At 44.1% G+C, this 13,746-nt stretch overlaps 1 protein-coding gene across 2 annotated transcripts in view; it reads left to right on the forward strand.

The window, feature by feature from the left end:
• Positions 1–6,826: 6,826 nt before the first annotated feature.
• Positions 6,827–13,746, forward strand: part of HACE1 (HECT domain and ankyrin repeat containing E3 ubiquitin protein ligase 1) — a 91,525-nt gene continuing 84,605 nt past the window's right edge. For both annotated transcript variants that reach the window (XM_034765970.1, XM_034765971.1), the window contains exons 1-3: positions 6,827–7,029; positions 11,698–11,752; positions 13,433–13,522. In XM_034765970.1, the coding sequence (XP_034621861.1) occupies positions 6,954–7,029; positions 11,698–11,752; positions 13,433–13,522 (221 nt within the window). In that variant the 5' untranslated portion in view covers positions 6,827–6,953. The remainder of the gene's footprint in view (positions 7,030–11,697; positions 11,753–13,432; positions 13,523–13,746) is intronic.

Below are 13,746 nucleotides of genomic sequence, written 5' to 3' on the forward strand. Positions count from 1 at the left end.
GAGTAATGGGGGAACTCATTGCTGTTGCAGCCTCTGTGTTTCCTTTCACTGCAATACTATCTCCACACCAGGTCTAAGGTTCATCCTCCCACCCCCAGACCTGCCCATCAGTGTTTTCAGCTCTAGTGATTCGAAACAAGGACTCTAAGCTGATCCTTATCAGCTCCATCTTTAAGCACTGGAGGAGGGGCAAGGGGTCAAATAGTATCTAGGACTAGGGTGACCAGATGTCCCGATTTTATAGGGACAGTCCCGATTTTTGGGTCTTTTTCTTATATAGGCTCCTATTACCCCCCACCCCATCCTGATTTTTCACACTTGCTGTCTGGTCACCCTATCTAGGACTGTTTTAACAGATTCCTTATGCCCAGATAAGAACACCTCCTCTGACTTTTACTTGGATTTGCTTAGTGAGGTTCAAGTAGGATGACACCTCAATTAGAGCATATTAAGTATAGTTCTGCTCCCTTTAGTTGTACAATGAGGATAACAACATTTCATAACCCCTGTGCACAATACTAAATGGAATTTAAACCCAAAATGGATCACTTGGACAAAGCTGTTCACCTAGGCATAGTAGGTGTGTCTGTGCACATATGGTCTGCTCCTGCGGTCTTTCTCCCCAGTTCATCAATAGATGGCAGGGGAGAGCTCATGCAGACCTTGGCTTACAGGCACAACCTTGATGCTCTCCACAATTCACTCTGGCACCACAGATGTCCAAGTGCTGAGCCTCCTCTCAAATTCACAATAAAAACAACTGGTTTTCTTCCTGGCTCCTAAGTATCTATTTGAGTCCCAGGATTTTCTGTACCACACTTACAGTGCAGTAAGAAAATCCAAGGCCTCCATCTCAGAATACCTAATACCCATCTGGGCTAGATGCTCAGTCACCGGAGTTCAGCAGGGTCTGGATCTGTATCACCCCAAAGCTGACCACGAGCTTGGGCAAACTAGTAGCACAGTCATAGGAAGGTTTCTTTTGAGAAGTCATGATCACAGCTCCAAAGTTTGCACTAGAAAATAGAGAACACACAGAGTGCTGGTGAAAAATGTGGGCAATGAAAGCTAAGTTTGTGGGGCCCTCTTTGCATGTGTGAGAGACCCAAAAACAGGACTGCTAAGCATCGCAGTACAGAAACTCAACCAGAGATGCCACCTTGGTGGTATCCAGTGCACTGTGAGACCACCAACTGAATTGGTGCAATTGCTGTTCCAGAGTTTGATATTTACACTAGCACTGATGCATAGAAGACTCAGGACAAGTGCAACCACAATAGTGCTGTGAAGCCCTGTGCACCACTGCAAGCTCTTTTTGGCTGTGTTGTGTGTTACAATCAAGCTTTGCAATTGTAGCAGTGCTGGCAATACCAACATGGATGCTTTGGTTTGGCAGCCCAGCCAGCCAATAATGCCTCCTGACAGTTCTTAGAATCATGGAATCATAGAACTGGAAGGGACCTCGAGAGGTCATCTAGTCCAGTCCCCTGCACTCAAGGCAGGACTAAGTATTATCTAGACCAGGGATCGGCAACCTTTGGCACGTGGCCCACCACGGTAAGCACCCTGGCAGGCCGGGCCGTTTTTTTTACCTGCCATGTCCGCAGGTTCGGCCGATCATGGCTCCAACTGGCTGCGGTTCACCACTCCAGGCCAATGGGGGCGGCGGGAAGCAGCGGCCCGCACATCCCTTGGCCCGTGCCACTTCCCGCCGCCCCCATTGGTCTGGAGCAGCAAACCGCGGCCAGTCGGAGCGGTGATCGGCCGATCCCTGATCTAGAACATCCCTGACAGGTGTTTGTCCAACCTGCTCTTAAAAATCCCCAATGATGGAGATTTCTAGGCAATTTATTCCAGTGTTTAACCACTTGACAGTGAGAAAGTTTTTCCTAATGTTCAACCTAAACCGCCCTTGCTGCAATTTTAGCCCATTGCGTCTTGTCCTATCCTCAGAGGTTAAGAACAATTTTTCTCCCTCCTCCTTGTAACAATCTTTTATGTACTTGAAAACTGTTATCATGTCCCTTATGTCTTCTCTTCTCCCGATTAAACAAACCCAATTTTTTCAATCTTTCCTCATAGGTCATGTTTTCTAGACCTTTAATCATTTTTGTTGCTCTTCTCAGGACTTTCTCCAATTTGTCCACATCTTTCCTGAAATGTGGTGCCCAACTGGACACAATACTCCAGTTGAGACCTAATCAGCGTGGAGTAGAGCAGAAGAATTACTTCTCATGTCTTGCTTACGGTACTCTTGCTAATACATCTTGCTGCTTTCCACTGCATTAGTGTTCTTTTGATGCTGTGACCTTTGTTCATTAATTGAATTAATGTAAAAGTAAAATAACTGTATTTGGTGAAATTTTAATAAGAAAGTTTGTTTTCTTTCCTATTTCAAATATTCAGGCTTTCAAGAGGTGCTCAATTCACTTAACAACTAGAATTGATACTTTTCAAGGCATTTAATCCTCCTTTCTGGATGCATGTGATTTGGGATAACTATAGAAAAATTTGTAAATTTAAACTCCATATTCAGCCCAGGAATTTTAAAATAAGAGCTGAAGTACTTAGAGTGGATAGACTGTTTATCTTTCTGTGATTAACTGTTGTTTCATCATATTTTAGATATTATTATATTTTTGGGCAAATATTTGGAACACAATAATAGCATACATTTAAATACTTAGGGTTTGAATAAAATCAGGAAGTATTTTTCAAATAAGTCCTTAAAGTCATAGATCCACATTCATCCATGTCTATCTAAGGTGAGGTATCTGACCTCCATTATCTCAGTCTCTGAGCACCTTATAATCTTGAATGTATTCATCCTCACAGCACTCGTGAGAAAGGAAGAAGTGCTGTTATCCCCCATTTTACAGTTAGGGAAGTGAGGTTTGCCCAAGCCACACAACACGGAACTGAACCCACATCTCCTATGCTATGGCTTGGAACCCTAACCACTAGACCATCCTTCCTCTCCCTGCTACAGATCTCTTGAAATGGCCAGTGTTTCCCTTTTTTCTAAGGGCATGTCTTCACTACAATCTTAAGCAGACCTATTGTAACACCGACAGACCCTGGTTGTCGGCGGGTGGGATCAAACCTGGGACCTCTGGAGCCTAGTGTATGAGCCAAGAGCTATGTGGCTCTTAGCTAAAGCCATAGAGCAGACTCATTAAGTGCTCTCTCTCTAAGTGGTCTCAGTACCAGTAAATGGGACAGAACACCACAACCAGGAGGTGTATGGGTTACATACTTCCCTTAGCTGAGGAAGCGCATCCCGAGCTTGAGATACTTCCCAGTTGAAATCCCAGACGAGCACCCAGTTGTAACATCAATAGACCTCGGTCATCGGGATCAAATCTGGGGCCTCTGGAGCTTAGTGCATGAACCTCTACTTCATGAGCTAAAAGCCATGTAGCTCTTAAATAAGGCTGTAGAGCAGACTCATTACTCTCTCTCTAAGTGGTCTCAGTGCCACTACATAGGACAAGTATCAGGGGGTAGCCGTGTTAGTCTGTATCTACAAAAACAACAAGGAGTTTGGTGGCACCTTACATAGGACAGAACACCACACCCAGGAGCTGTGTGGGTTACACTATGTTAGGTTGACCTACAGCCACCTCAGTATTTACGGCTGTGGCTGATGTCCACACTACCTTCCTTCTGTCAGTGGTGCATGTGTTTACTAGGAACACTTCCACCGACTGAAGAGGAGCAGTGTGGGGCGGCTGAAAGCCAGGGCTCTCAGCTCTGCGCAGCTCCCCACCATGAGCCCAGCTGCTCCCCAGCGTTTCTTGCCTCCCCACTCCCAGCCAGAAGAGAGGTGGAAGGGGGCAGCCGCCCAGGGCTTCTTGTCTCCGGCGGGGAGATCTGTGCCCGGCATCCAACTGGCTGCAGTGCTCCCAGCAGGGAGTGGGTAGCTTGGGGGGCAACAGGGCTCCTACCGAGCAGTGGGGAGCCCGGGTGACAGCCGAAGCTGGGAGCCTGGGTGGCAGCCTGGCTTGGAGCGGGGAGACCTGGCAGCAGTCCCGCTGGCAGTTGGCTTTCTTGTCAATTCCATGGCTCCTCCAGGGGAGTTGTGAAATTGACAAGACAGCCAGCAGCCTATGTAAGGAATGCAGTGTCTACACAGACACCGTGTCGCCCTAACTACACCAACATAAGCCCTACGCTTCTTGTGGAGGTGGAGTTATTATGTCGGTGTAGTAAGCATAGGTGCAGGAGTTAGGGGTGCTGCCACAACCCCTGGCTTGAAGCGGTTTTCATTATATACAAGGCTTACAGTTTGGTTAAATGGCTCTCAACACCCCCACTATAAAAACTGTTCCAGCACCGCTGGAGGTATGGCACTTACATCGGCAGGAGCAAGGGTGTAGTGTAGACACTGACATAGTTAGGTCGAGATAAGGCAGCTTATGTCGACCTAACTCTGTAGTGTAGACTGAGTATAATCTTTCATTTCATTTCTACCTTTTTTTCTCTTGTTGAAGGCAGCCTTCAGAATTTAAACATCTGCTTTATTTTTATGTTATATGTAAAGGAAAACTGAGCCTTAGAAAGTGTGAATTTCCCTTATTCATCATCAATGGGGTGTTTACTTTATAGTCTTGTCTGCACAATCAGCATCTCAATTACTTTTTAAAAATGTTGTGAATAAACATGACACAAAAACTAGAAGCCATCTGATAACTTCTAAGGGTATGTTTACATGACAAAATTATGTTGACCTAAGTTACATCAACGTACAGCCACGACAGTAATTAAATTGCTTTTGCATGTCCAAACTATGTTCCTTGTGTTGTCCTCACCAGGAGTGATTGCACTGATTTTACTGTTGGTGTGGGGCATTGTGGGATGATTTCTGAAAGGTAGCAACAGCTGATGTAAGTAATGCAGTGTCTACACTGACATTGCGTTGACCTAACTACATTAACATTGACTTTACACCTCCCAAGGAGTTGGAGTTATTAAATCAGTGTAGTGGGCGAGTTACATCAGTGGGAGCAACAGTTTAGTGTAGATACTTACAGAGTTAGGTCAATATAAGCTGCTTTACATCGACCTAATTCTGTAGTGTAGACCAGGGCTAAGAGTTGACTGCAGTCTGGCTATAAACATCCAGAGTTTTGTTAAGTCAGGATTGGATTGACACAGGATACCATAATTTTTCCTCTTTTAGATTGATCAAAAATGTAAACATAATATAGTCAAATATTTAAAGTTGGGCACACAAAACTATGCACTTATAGTTGATCATTCTTAACTTCTTAAAATTAGTTAAGCATGCTAAACAGTTATATGCAAGTACACAATTGACTAAGAAACAGACCAGCTACTTGTGCATACTTTTAACTAATTCCTTTGAGTCAACAAAATATGTGCTTTGTTAACAGCCATTTCATTTATCGTGTTTATATGTAGCCTTTCATTTATATTTCTATGTGTAATCATCAGGCTGCATCTGTAGATAACTTTGTTAGGACTTTCAAAATAGCTTACATGCTACATAAATTTATTTAAAAATGTATTATACAATTTTTTATAACACTGTGAATATTTTGTAAAATTGCATTTACTTGTACAAAAATGGAGTGGACTTTTCAGCATTGCCAGTACATTTTATCCTTGGTAAATTACTTTTAATGTCATTTTTCAATATTAAAACTTACTACATCAGTTATGTATATGTTTGTGTGGCTCCACATCAATTCTATATTTTCTTTTTTTAACATGATTCCCCCCCCCTCAGTTTTTTAGACTTTTATGTATATACAATACTTAGTTCAATGATCCTTGATTGGGACCTCTATTTTCTACTGCAATACAAGAAACAAATAATAGGTTTTGAAAGTATGTATTTTCATGTGTTCATCTGTTCTCTACTTCTCATGTCACTCTATTCTCTGTTGCATTATGGTTACTGTTATTAAATCCTGATGGTTTTAATCTCTTGTAATAGCTCCCAAATCTGCCCTTAACTCCCCTTTTTCACTGCAGAAATCCTTTTCAAGTCAGTCATCAACGTCATCTTCATACCTGACTACTGCTGCCTCGTTTTCTTCAGTATTCTTAATGCTAATATCACTCAAGTTTTCTAATATCCTTTTGTGAAAATAATCTACTTAAAAAGAAGGGACCTACTCAAAGAATTTTAGCAGTATCTTGGGGGTCTGATACTGTTTACACTTACGTAAGTCTGACCTTTACTGGGAGTAGTTATACTGATTTCAGTTGGATTACTCATAGCAGTAAGGTGTAACTCATGCATATTTGCAGGTTCAGCTCTACACCCAGTAATTGCATAATTCCGTGCAATTTCTTCTGGTGTCCACTATGATCTTTATTCAGTCACCTGATAGCCAAATTCATTTCCTATTCCACAACGCACAATCACCGGGGGACGCAGTCTTCTCGCAACAGCACACAGCGACACAAGCACCCTCCAGTACTTGCGGACATGGGAAGGAAACCGAAGAGTGGGGGGAGGCACTACAGGGATGGCTCAGTATAAGCCTCTGGACAGTTTGCTCCCTCTGCGCTTCTCGGGCCCCGGCCTCCAAAGCGAAGGGAGAGAGCAGCATCTGCATCTGCACCTTCCTCACTCACTCACTCACTCGCACCCCCAGCTCCTGACACTCCTACCGGTCACACCCCTCGGCTCCTGCCCCGCCCACAGCTCCTAACCACGCCCCCGCTCCTCGTCCTCCCCCCGTAGTAGTGTTGGCAACGCTGGGTGGGCGGGGCGCGGTTGCGGGTAAGGGCAGCCACTTCAATGAGGCGCCCTTCCGCTGGTGGGCACGCGCGTAGGAGCGCGCATGCGCCGCGGCTCTGGGACCGTGTGAGTGTGAGCCTGCGCAGAGGGCCGTGGGCTCCGCTCTGGCCTCACACAACCGGCGCCGCGATGGGCTGAGGCGGGTCAGCGGCTCTGGGCGGAGCGGGGCCCCCCGAGGATGGAGAGAGCCATGGAGCAGCTCAACCGTCTCACCAGGTCCCTGCGCCGCGCCCGCACCGTGGAGCTGCCCGAGGGTAAGAGGGGCGCGGGGGGTCCCTCGGTCCAGCGCCATCCCCCGGCGAGGGGAGCCCGTGCCCGCTCAGCAGCGGGAGCTGCGTTCCCCCGCCGGCCGGCCGGCGGCTCCCCGCGCGGGGTGACTCGCTGCAGCAGCTGGCCCCGGGGCCTGCCCCGCTTCCGAGTACAGAGACTTACAACCCCATGACCCCCCGCCTGACAGCCCCCGTATCTGCGCCGGGGCGGGGGACACCGGCGGGCGTTTCCCTGCGGCGCCCCTCACCGCAGCCCGGCTTGCCCCGGGGACTGGCTTCTCCTGGCACGTCGCCATCAGTCAGGAGGGGCCGGCCGGCCATGATGCCTGTGCCAACTTCTTGGAAAAACTTGGGACGTGTCCTGCCACCTCGGGCATCAATCTAGGACTCGATGCCCCTATGGGCAATAGCTTGGGATCGCGAGCTAGGACCAGGGCAGAGTCCAGTGAGAAGTCCAGTCCAGGCCCCACCAAGCTGCTTTTGGGCATGGGAAGGATGACTGGGATTCTGAAACCTGGTCTGCACCTAAAATGTAGGTTAATTTAGCTACGTTGCTCAGGGATGTGAAAAAAGATGTAGTTCAGTTGACCCAGGGTGGATACCACTAAGTAGATAGAACAATTCTTCTATTGACCTAGCTAGCACCTCTTGAGGGGATGGATTTACTACAGCAGTGGAAAAAACCCTTCCCTTGTTGTCTACGCTACAAGCATGACAGTGGCATAGCTGTGGCACTGTAGCGCTTGTAGTTTGGACAACCTTACTGAGTACTGTCCCTGGACCCTACTAAGGGGCTTGTTTTACACTGTTCTCTGGCTAGTGGCTTTCCATTCCTCTCTTTTCCTACTGGAAGGGAGGAAGAATTTCTTTTCCTCTTCCTCCCCCTCGCCCTGCCTCAAGCATCCTGGCTACTCTGGGGAGTCTTCCCTCATGCTTTTAGTTACTATGGTAAAACAAATAAAGAATACTGAGGGGGAAAGGAGTTAACCTCTAGCTTCTGAAGAGCAGCAGTAAAAACTGAATAATCCTTTTAAGCTTGGTCTAAACAGGAAGTTGTACTGACATCAAATCATATAACCTTCAATTATACTGACTTGGTTAAACTGTTGCAACTTTGCGTGGACAATACGCAGGTGTGCTCTGAATTGACATAAACAGTTCTATGCAATGTTGTCTTAGTTGGGTTGGTCCTAGGCATTAGAGAGACAAGATGTGTGAGGGAATATTTTTTTCTTGAACCAACTTCTGTTGATGAGAGAGACAAGCTTTCAAAGTTACAAAGAGCCCTTCTTCACATCAGTTATAAATTGATACAGAAGAGTTCAGGTGCATAAGTTGTACTGATTTAAACCAGGTTATGTTAAACTGATGCAATGTCTGTGTGCAGACAAGCCCTTATTTTCATTCTGCAGCTGTTTGGGAAATCTGTGTAGAGGCATGAGTTTTTTTTTCATCTGCAGACTCAGGAAGATACTATCTGTTCATGTTTAGAACGTTGTTGTAATCTGTAATGGATAGAAACTTCATTTTTAAATGAAAGCTTTAATTCTCAGAAGCTAATGGCTTAGGCCCCCTCAACTTGGCAGGAAAAAGACTTCCACTCATCAGTAATGAGTAGGCAGATATCTCTTTAAACAGTTTTAATGCAAGGCTTTGTGTCTACTCTGACTTGTCATTCCTTAATTAAAAAAAAAAAAGACATTGTAGGGCTTTGTTCATTGCTTAATTTTGTTACAAAATATTCACACTTTACAAGTAAATCAGTGTTTTGTTTTTTAATAACTGACAGCCCTGCAAACTCAACCAGGGCTTTGAGTCAAATTGCGTTTTCATCTCCAGCATCATCACTAGTAATAATGACAGGTTTCAGAGCAGCAGCTGTGTTAGTCTGTATCCGCAAAAAGAACAGGAGTACTTGTGGCACCTTAGAGACTAACAATAAGCTTATGCTCTAATAACTTTGTTAGTCTCTAAGGTGCCACAAGTACTCCTGTTCTTTTTACTAGTAATAATGGTTCTTCAGGGAAAATTATGCCCTTAGTGATACTAGAACATCCCCAAAATCTTCAATAGTAAACAAGTTCTGTTGCTGATATGCAAAATGGAAGAGAATCCAGCTCATTCACTCTTAGTTGTGTTGGCTGTGCAGGACTAAACGGAGTTTAAAATATATATACTCTTTGTCTTCAAGCGTATATCACTCTGCACAAAGGTTGAATAAAAAGGTTAATTTCATGGACAAATAAGAGTCACATCGTAAGTTTCATTATTTAGCTAAGTAAAGAAAAGATTTCTCTCTTCTTTGTGCTGTACCTGTTCTTTGAATAAATAGGACTTTGTTTACTAATTCCTCTTAAGGGCTGGATTTACCAAAAACTTCACAAAACCAACCCTAACCCACCCTTTCTAAGAGCTTGTCTATGCACAGTTTTTATAGTGATTTAACTATATTGGTTAATTGTCACAGTTAAATCTGCCCAACCATCTAGTATGGAAGCAGTTACACTGGTATAAAGATGCTTAAGAGAGGTTGTGCAGATTTAATTGCTATATGTCTGTTTCTAAATTGGCACAAACTGTATATGGAGTAAGACCAGTCTTAAGTTTCTGAGCCAAGTTTAAAATTACTAGAGAAAAAGCATTTACAAAGTATATTTCATACTAATTCACCTGTTTCTATTTATATTCTTTTGTTAATGCTGAATATTTTGATTCCTTCATATCTTATAGTATATCAAAAATCAGTTTAGGTATTGCAATAAAATGTTTTGGGTTTTGTTTTGTTTACATTTTCTTAAAAGCATTATCTTTTTAAAACAATAATATTCCCATACTCCTGGGGGAATTCTGCACCACTGCACGTACGCGGAATTAATGTCCCCTGCAGATTTCTTTGCTTCCCTGCAGAAAAAAAAAAAAGACTTCCGATTGGGAAGCAAAGGGAAGCTGCAAGAGCAGTCACGTGCCCCTCCTCAATAGCACGGGTGTGTCATTTTGGGCACCTGGAGCATCTGGTGGTGAGAGAAATCTTGGGGAGGGGGGGTTAGGGATGCCCTGGTCAGTGGCTCCTACCCTGCACCAGGCTCAGCTGCTAGTCCTGGCTAGACTGGGGGCAGGGGAGGACAGGACTTCCTCTTCCCCTGCAAGGAGCGGCTAGGGATGGTTCAGACCCACCCCCAGAAACCTCATAAGGTGTACCCCTCCTCCCGCTTCCTTCCCATATCGTTCTTCAGCTGCTGGGGGAGGCGCCATTGTACTGGGAGTTGCTCCCCAGTCCACCCAACCTCCCCCTCCCAAGTCACCTGCACCCAGAACCCTCCCACTGAGCATCTCCCCCTGCATCTGGACCTCTACCTCCGTTCCCCCTGATGAGCCCACGTCCTCTGCACCTGAACTACCCTGATGAACTCCCTGCACCTGGACCTCCACCCCACTGAGCCACAACCAGCTGCACCTGGACACCAAGCTCCAGTTCCCCAGCATCCAGACCCATCTCCCACTGAGCTTATCCCCTCCATTCCCACCCTGCTGAATCCCCATCCCCTTCTGCTGCACTCAGACCCCCCCCCCCCCCCATGAGTCCCTGTGCATCCAGCTTGCCCCTCACCTGGATCCCACCCATACTAAATCCCTCCACACTTGGATCCTGCCAGGCTGAGCCTGCTTGCCATACACCTGGATTGGAGGCCAAGGCTGGGCGTGCATGTGAGACTCTATTCCTCTTGCTCGCTATCTTGGTGTGGAGGTGCAGGGCCCTAGGGTGTTTCTGGGCCAGGCCCAGACCTTGCACTGTCAGGGTCAGGTACAGCCTCACCGTTGAGTCCATGTCGCGGGGCGGGAGGGCTGCAGGGTGGTCTCCCATCCATTGACCCATGCTTCCCACTGCCATGTAGGCGCTCCCATATTTATTTGACAAATAAAATATGCAGAATTTTACAGAATTTTAAAATATTGTGTGCTGAATTTTTATATTTTGGTGCAGAATTCCCTCAGCAGTAATTCTACTGAAGTGTTTGAACCCAAACACTGTAGTTTTGTGCTAGTCAGAACCAGAACCAGGTTTTGTCAGAACCAGAGAGAGAGGTCTAGAAACAAAAGGGGGAAATAGACTATTTTTCAGTGTATAAGTTGAGACAAAAAAGTTGACAGCATTAATAGTGTTAAGTAGATTAGATTTGGAAAAAAAATCATTTTTAGTAACATCAGTAACACAACTGTAGAAATAATATGTAAATACAGGAAATCTAAAATATCCTTCGCTTTTAAATTAACTTACATGATTCTGAGACAATTCAGTAATTAGAACTTACCAGCAATCAGAAGGATAAAAGGATAGACAAAAAAATTAAAAACTAAAAATAAAATTAGCAACGTACATTTTTCTTATTTAGAAAGAACAGTTTGCTTTCACAATAATAGCACAACTACATCATAAAATATTATTTTAACATATTTTCCATATAAATATGTTAAAAAGCAGTAGCTTTTCTTTTAGAATGTTCAGTAATTTATTTCAGTCAGATCTATATATAGATCTGTCATACAGTGTAAATAGTCTATTCATCTACAGTAACTTCTAAAAACAGACAATAACTACTGGATAAATTTACACATAAGATTTTATGGTAACTGAATAATCTAATTTCTGCACAGATAATGAAACTGCTGTCTACACACTAATGCCAATGGTTATGGCTGACCAGCACAGGTGAGTGTTTCTTCCTACAGGTTTGTGCATAAATTACTCTTACTATTTTTTAAATTCCCTTATTTGTAAGGTTGCAAACATAAGTCTGTCTGTAACATCAGTCTAAATGGTAATAACAATAAACATCGTCCATCGTAGCAGTCTACAACTAAATATTTTTAAGGGCATAGAAAGCAACATGTTTAGTAAAGCTGTATTTATTAAAGTAATGTTGGCTCCAGGGTTTCTCTTGCTGAGCTGCCATCCAGGGTCACAAAGGCCAGGTCTGTACTACATACATTCTTTGGAATAACTATGTTGCTTACTGTTGTGGATTTTTCGCACCTCTATCAACGTGGTTATATTGATCGTAACCCCCTGTGTAGACTGCAGTATGTCGGTGGCAGAGCTTTTCCTGCCGACATAGCTACTGCCTTTTGCGGAGGTGTTTTCTGTCTAGAGCGTCTTCTCCAGAAGCGCTACAGTGACACATCTGCATTGGTATAGCTGTGCTGATGCAAGTTTGTAGTGTAGACCTACCCAGAGAGAAGATTTTTGCATAGCTGGGACCCAGCTCACTGAATGCCCAAACTTGCATATGACTATGTATATACTTTATGTACCTGAGAAATCTGGTTGACTCAATCCTGGAAATGCCTGGGTGTGTGCTTAAGACCAGGAGTTTGAAGTGTGTCCAGTAATGGAGAAGGAGCCAGTATATAGAGTACTGGGAGAAGAGAAACAATGGCAGTTTCTTTGTGAATGAGATGTAGCACTAAGAGTTGATGTAGTGTTGGTATTGAAACTCATAGTATCGTATCTGTAGAGGAGATTGTCCAACACGTATTGATCAGACAAGACTGATGGCTGGGGGACTTCTTAAATGACAGCTGTTTGGGAAGTGGGGAAGCTGTTGGAATCTGTCCGAGGGATGTGTCAAGCAAGTTTGCTGCTACTTCCCCGCCCCTGTTGAGTTTTGTAGGCAAGTAAGAAGCGCTGAAATTTGTTGATCTGATATCAGCGTGGATGTTGGTCTTTCTCCACAATATGTTCATGCTGACAGGTATACTAGAGTTTCAATTATGCAGCCTCCTGGACAGCATAAACAGAACTGCAAGTCACCAGGTTGTTTCAGCCTGAGCCTAATTTGAAATGTGTGTATCTTGTAGTCAGACTTCTTGCATAATAATGGCAATTCAGTCTAACAATCTTCCTTAAATTTCATTATGCTGGCACTTTTTCCTTCTAAACTTGGTGTATGCATAGGGAACTTGCCAGAAATGTGGAAGGGAACATGTAGCGGAGTGGGGAGAAGTATTGGCATACATTTGTTTATAATTGCCCAAAGCAAAGTTAGTATAGTGCTTAGCACGGTAAAGAAATGTCTTGAACATCTTGTCCTAGTCCACATTAATGTACATTCAGAATAATGACACAATATGGCATATTTGCTGATGTCAGTTTGAACTAGGAAGTGGAAGAGCAAGGGCGTTGCAGGTTAGTATTCAGGTATTTTAACAGAGCTGTGGAGCCCTGCCTTTTTTTATAGGCTGTAAGGGAGAAAAATGGTACCCTGAGATGATTGTAAAATGGATAAAGTATTCAGTCATGCAAATAAAATGTATGTTGTGATGCATATCTGAAAGTGGGTGAAACTATCTTTGGACTTTTTTCCCTAACGCACAGTTTTATTTGCTTAAGGTCTGTTTCAGAGCTACTGTCAAATTCAAAATTTGATGTGAATTATGCATTTGGACGTGTGAAGAGGAGCTTGCTTCATATTGCGGCAAAGTAAGATTTAGCACTTTTGAGTAATCAGGGAGATGACTTAAAGGATTACATTACCACAGAAATCTAGAGCATTAAACTGGAAAAACCTTCAGTGCATATTTGTTGCTATATTTTTTCTCACGTTTCTTGAATTAATTACCAGTGTGCACACTTGCCCCTTCAAGAATAACTTTTAACACAAAACCAGACAGCTTACACTCAGGATTTCAAGTGGCCTTCCATAT

Source organism: Trachemys scripta, chromosome 3 (assembly GCF_013100865.1).
Source record: "Trachemys scripta elegans isolate TJP31775 chromosome 3, CAS_Tse_1.0, whole genome shotgun sequence".
Lineage (NCBI taxonomy): Eukaryota > Metazoa > Chordata > Testudines > Emydidae > Trachemys > Trachemys scripta.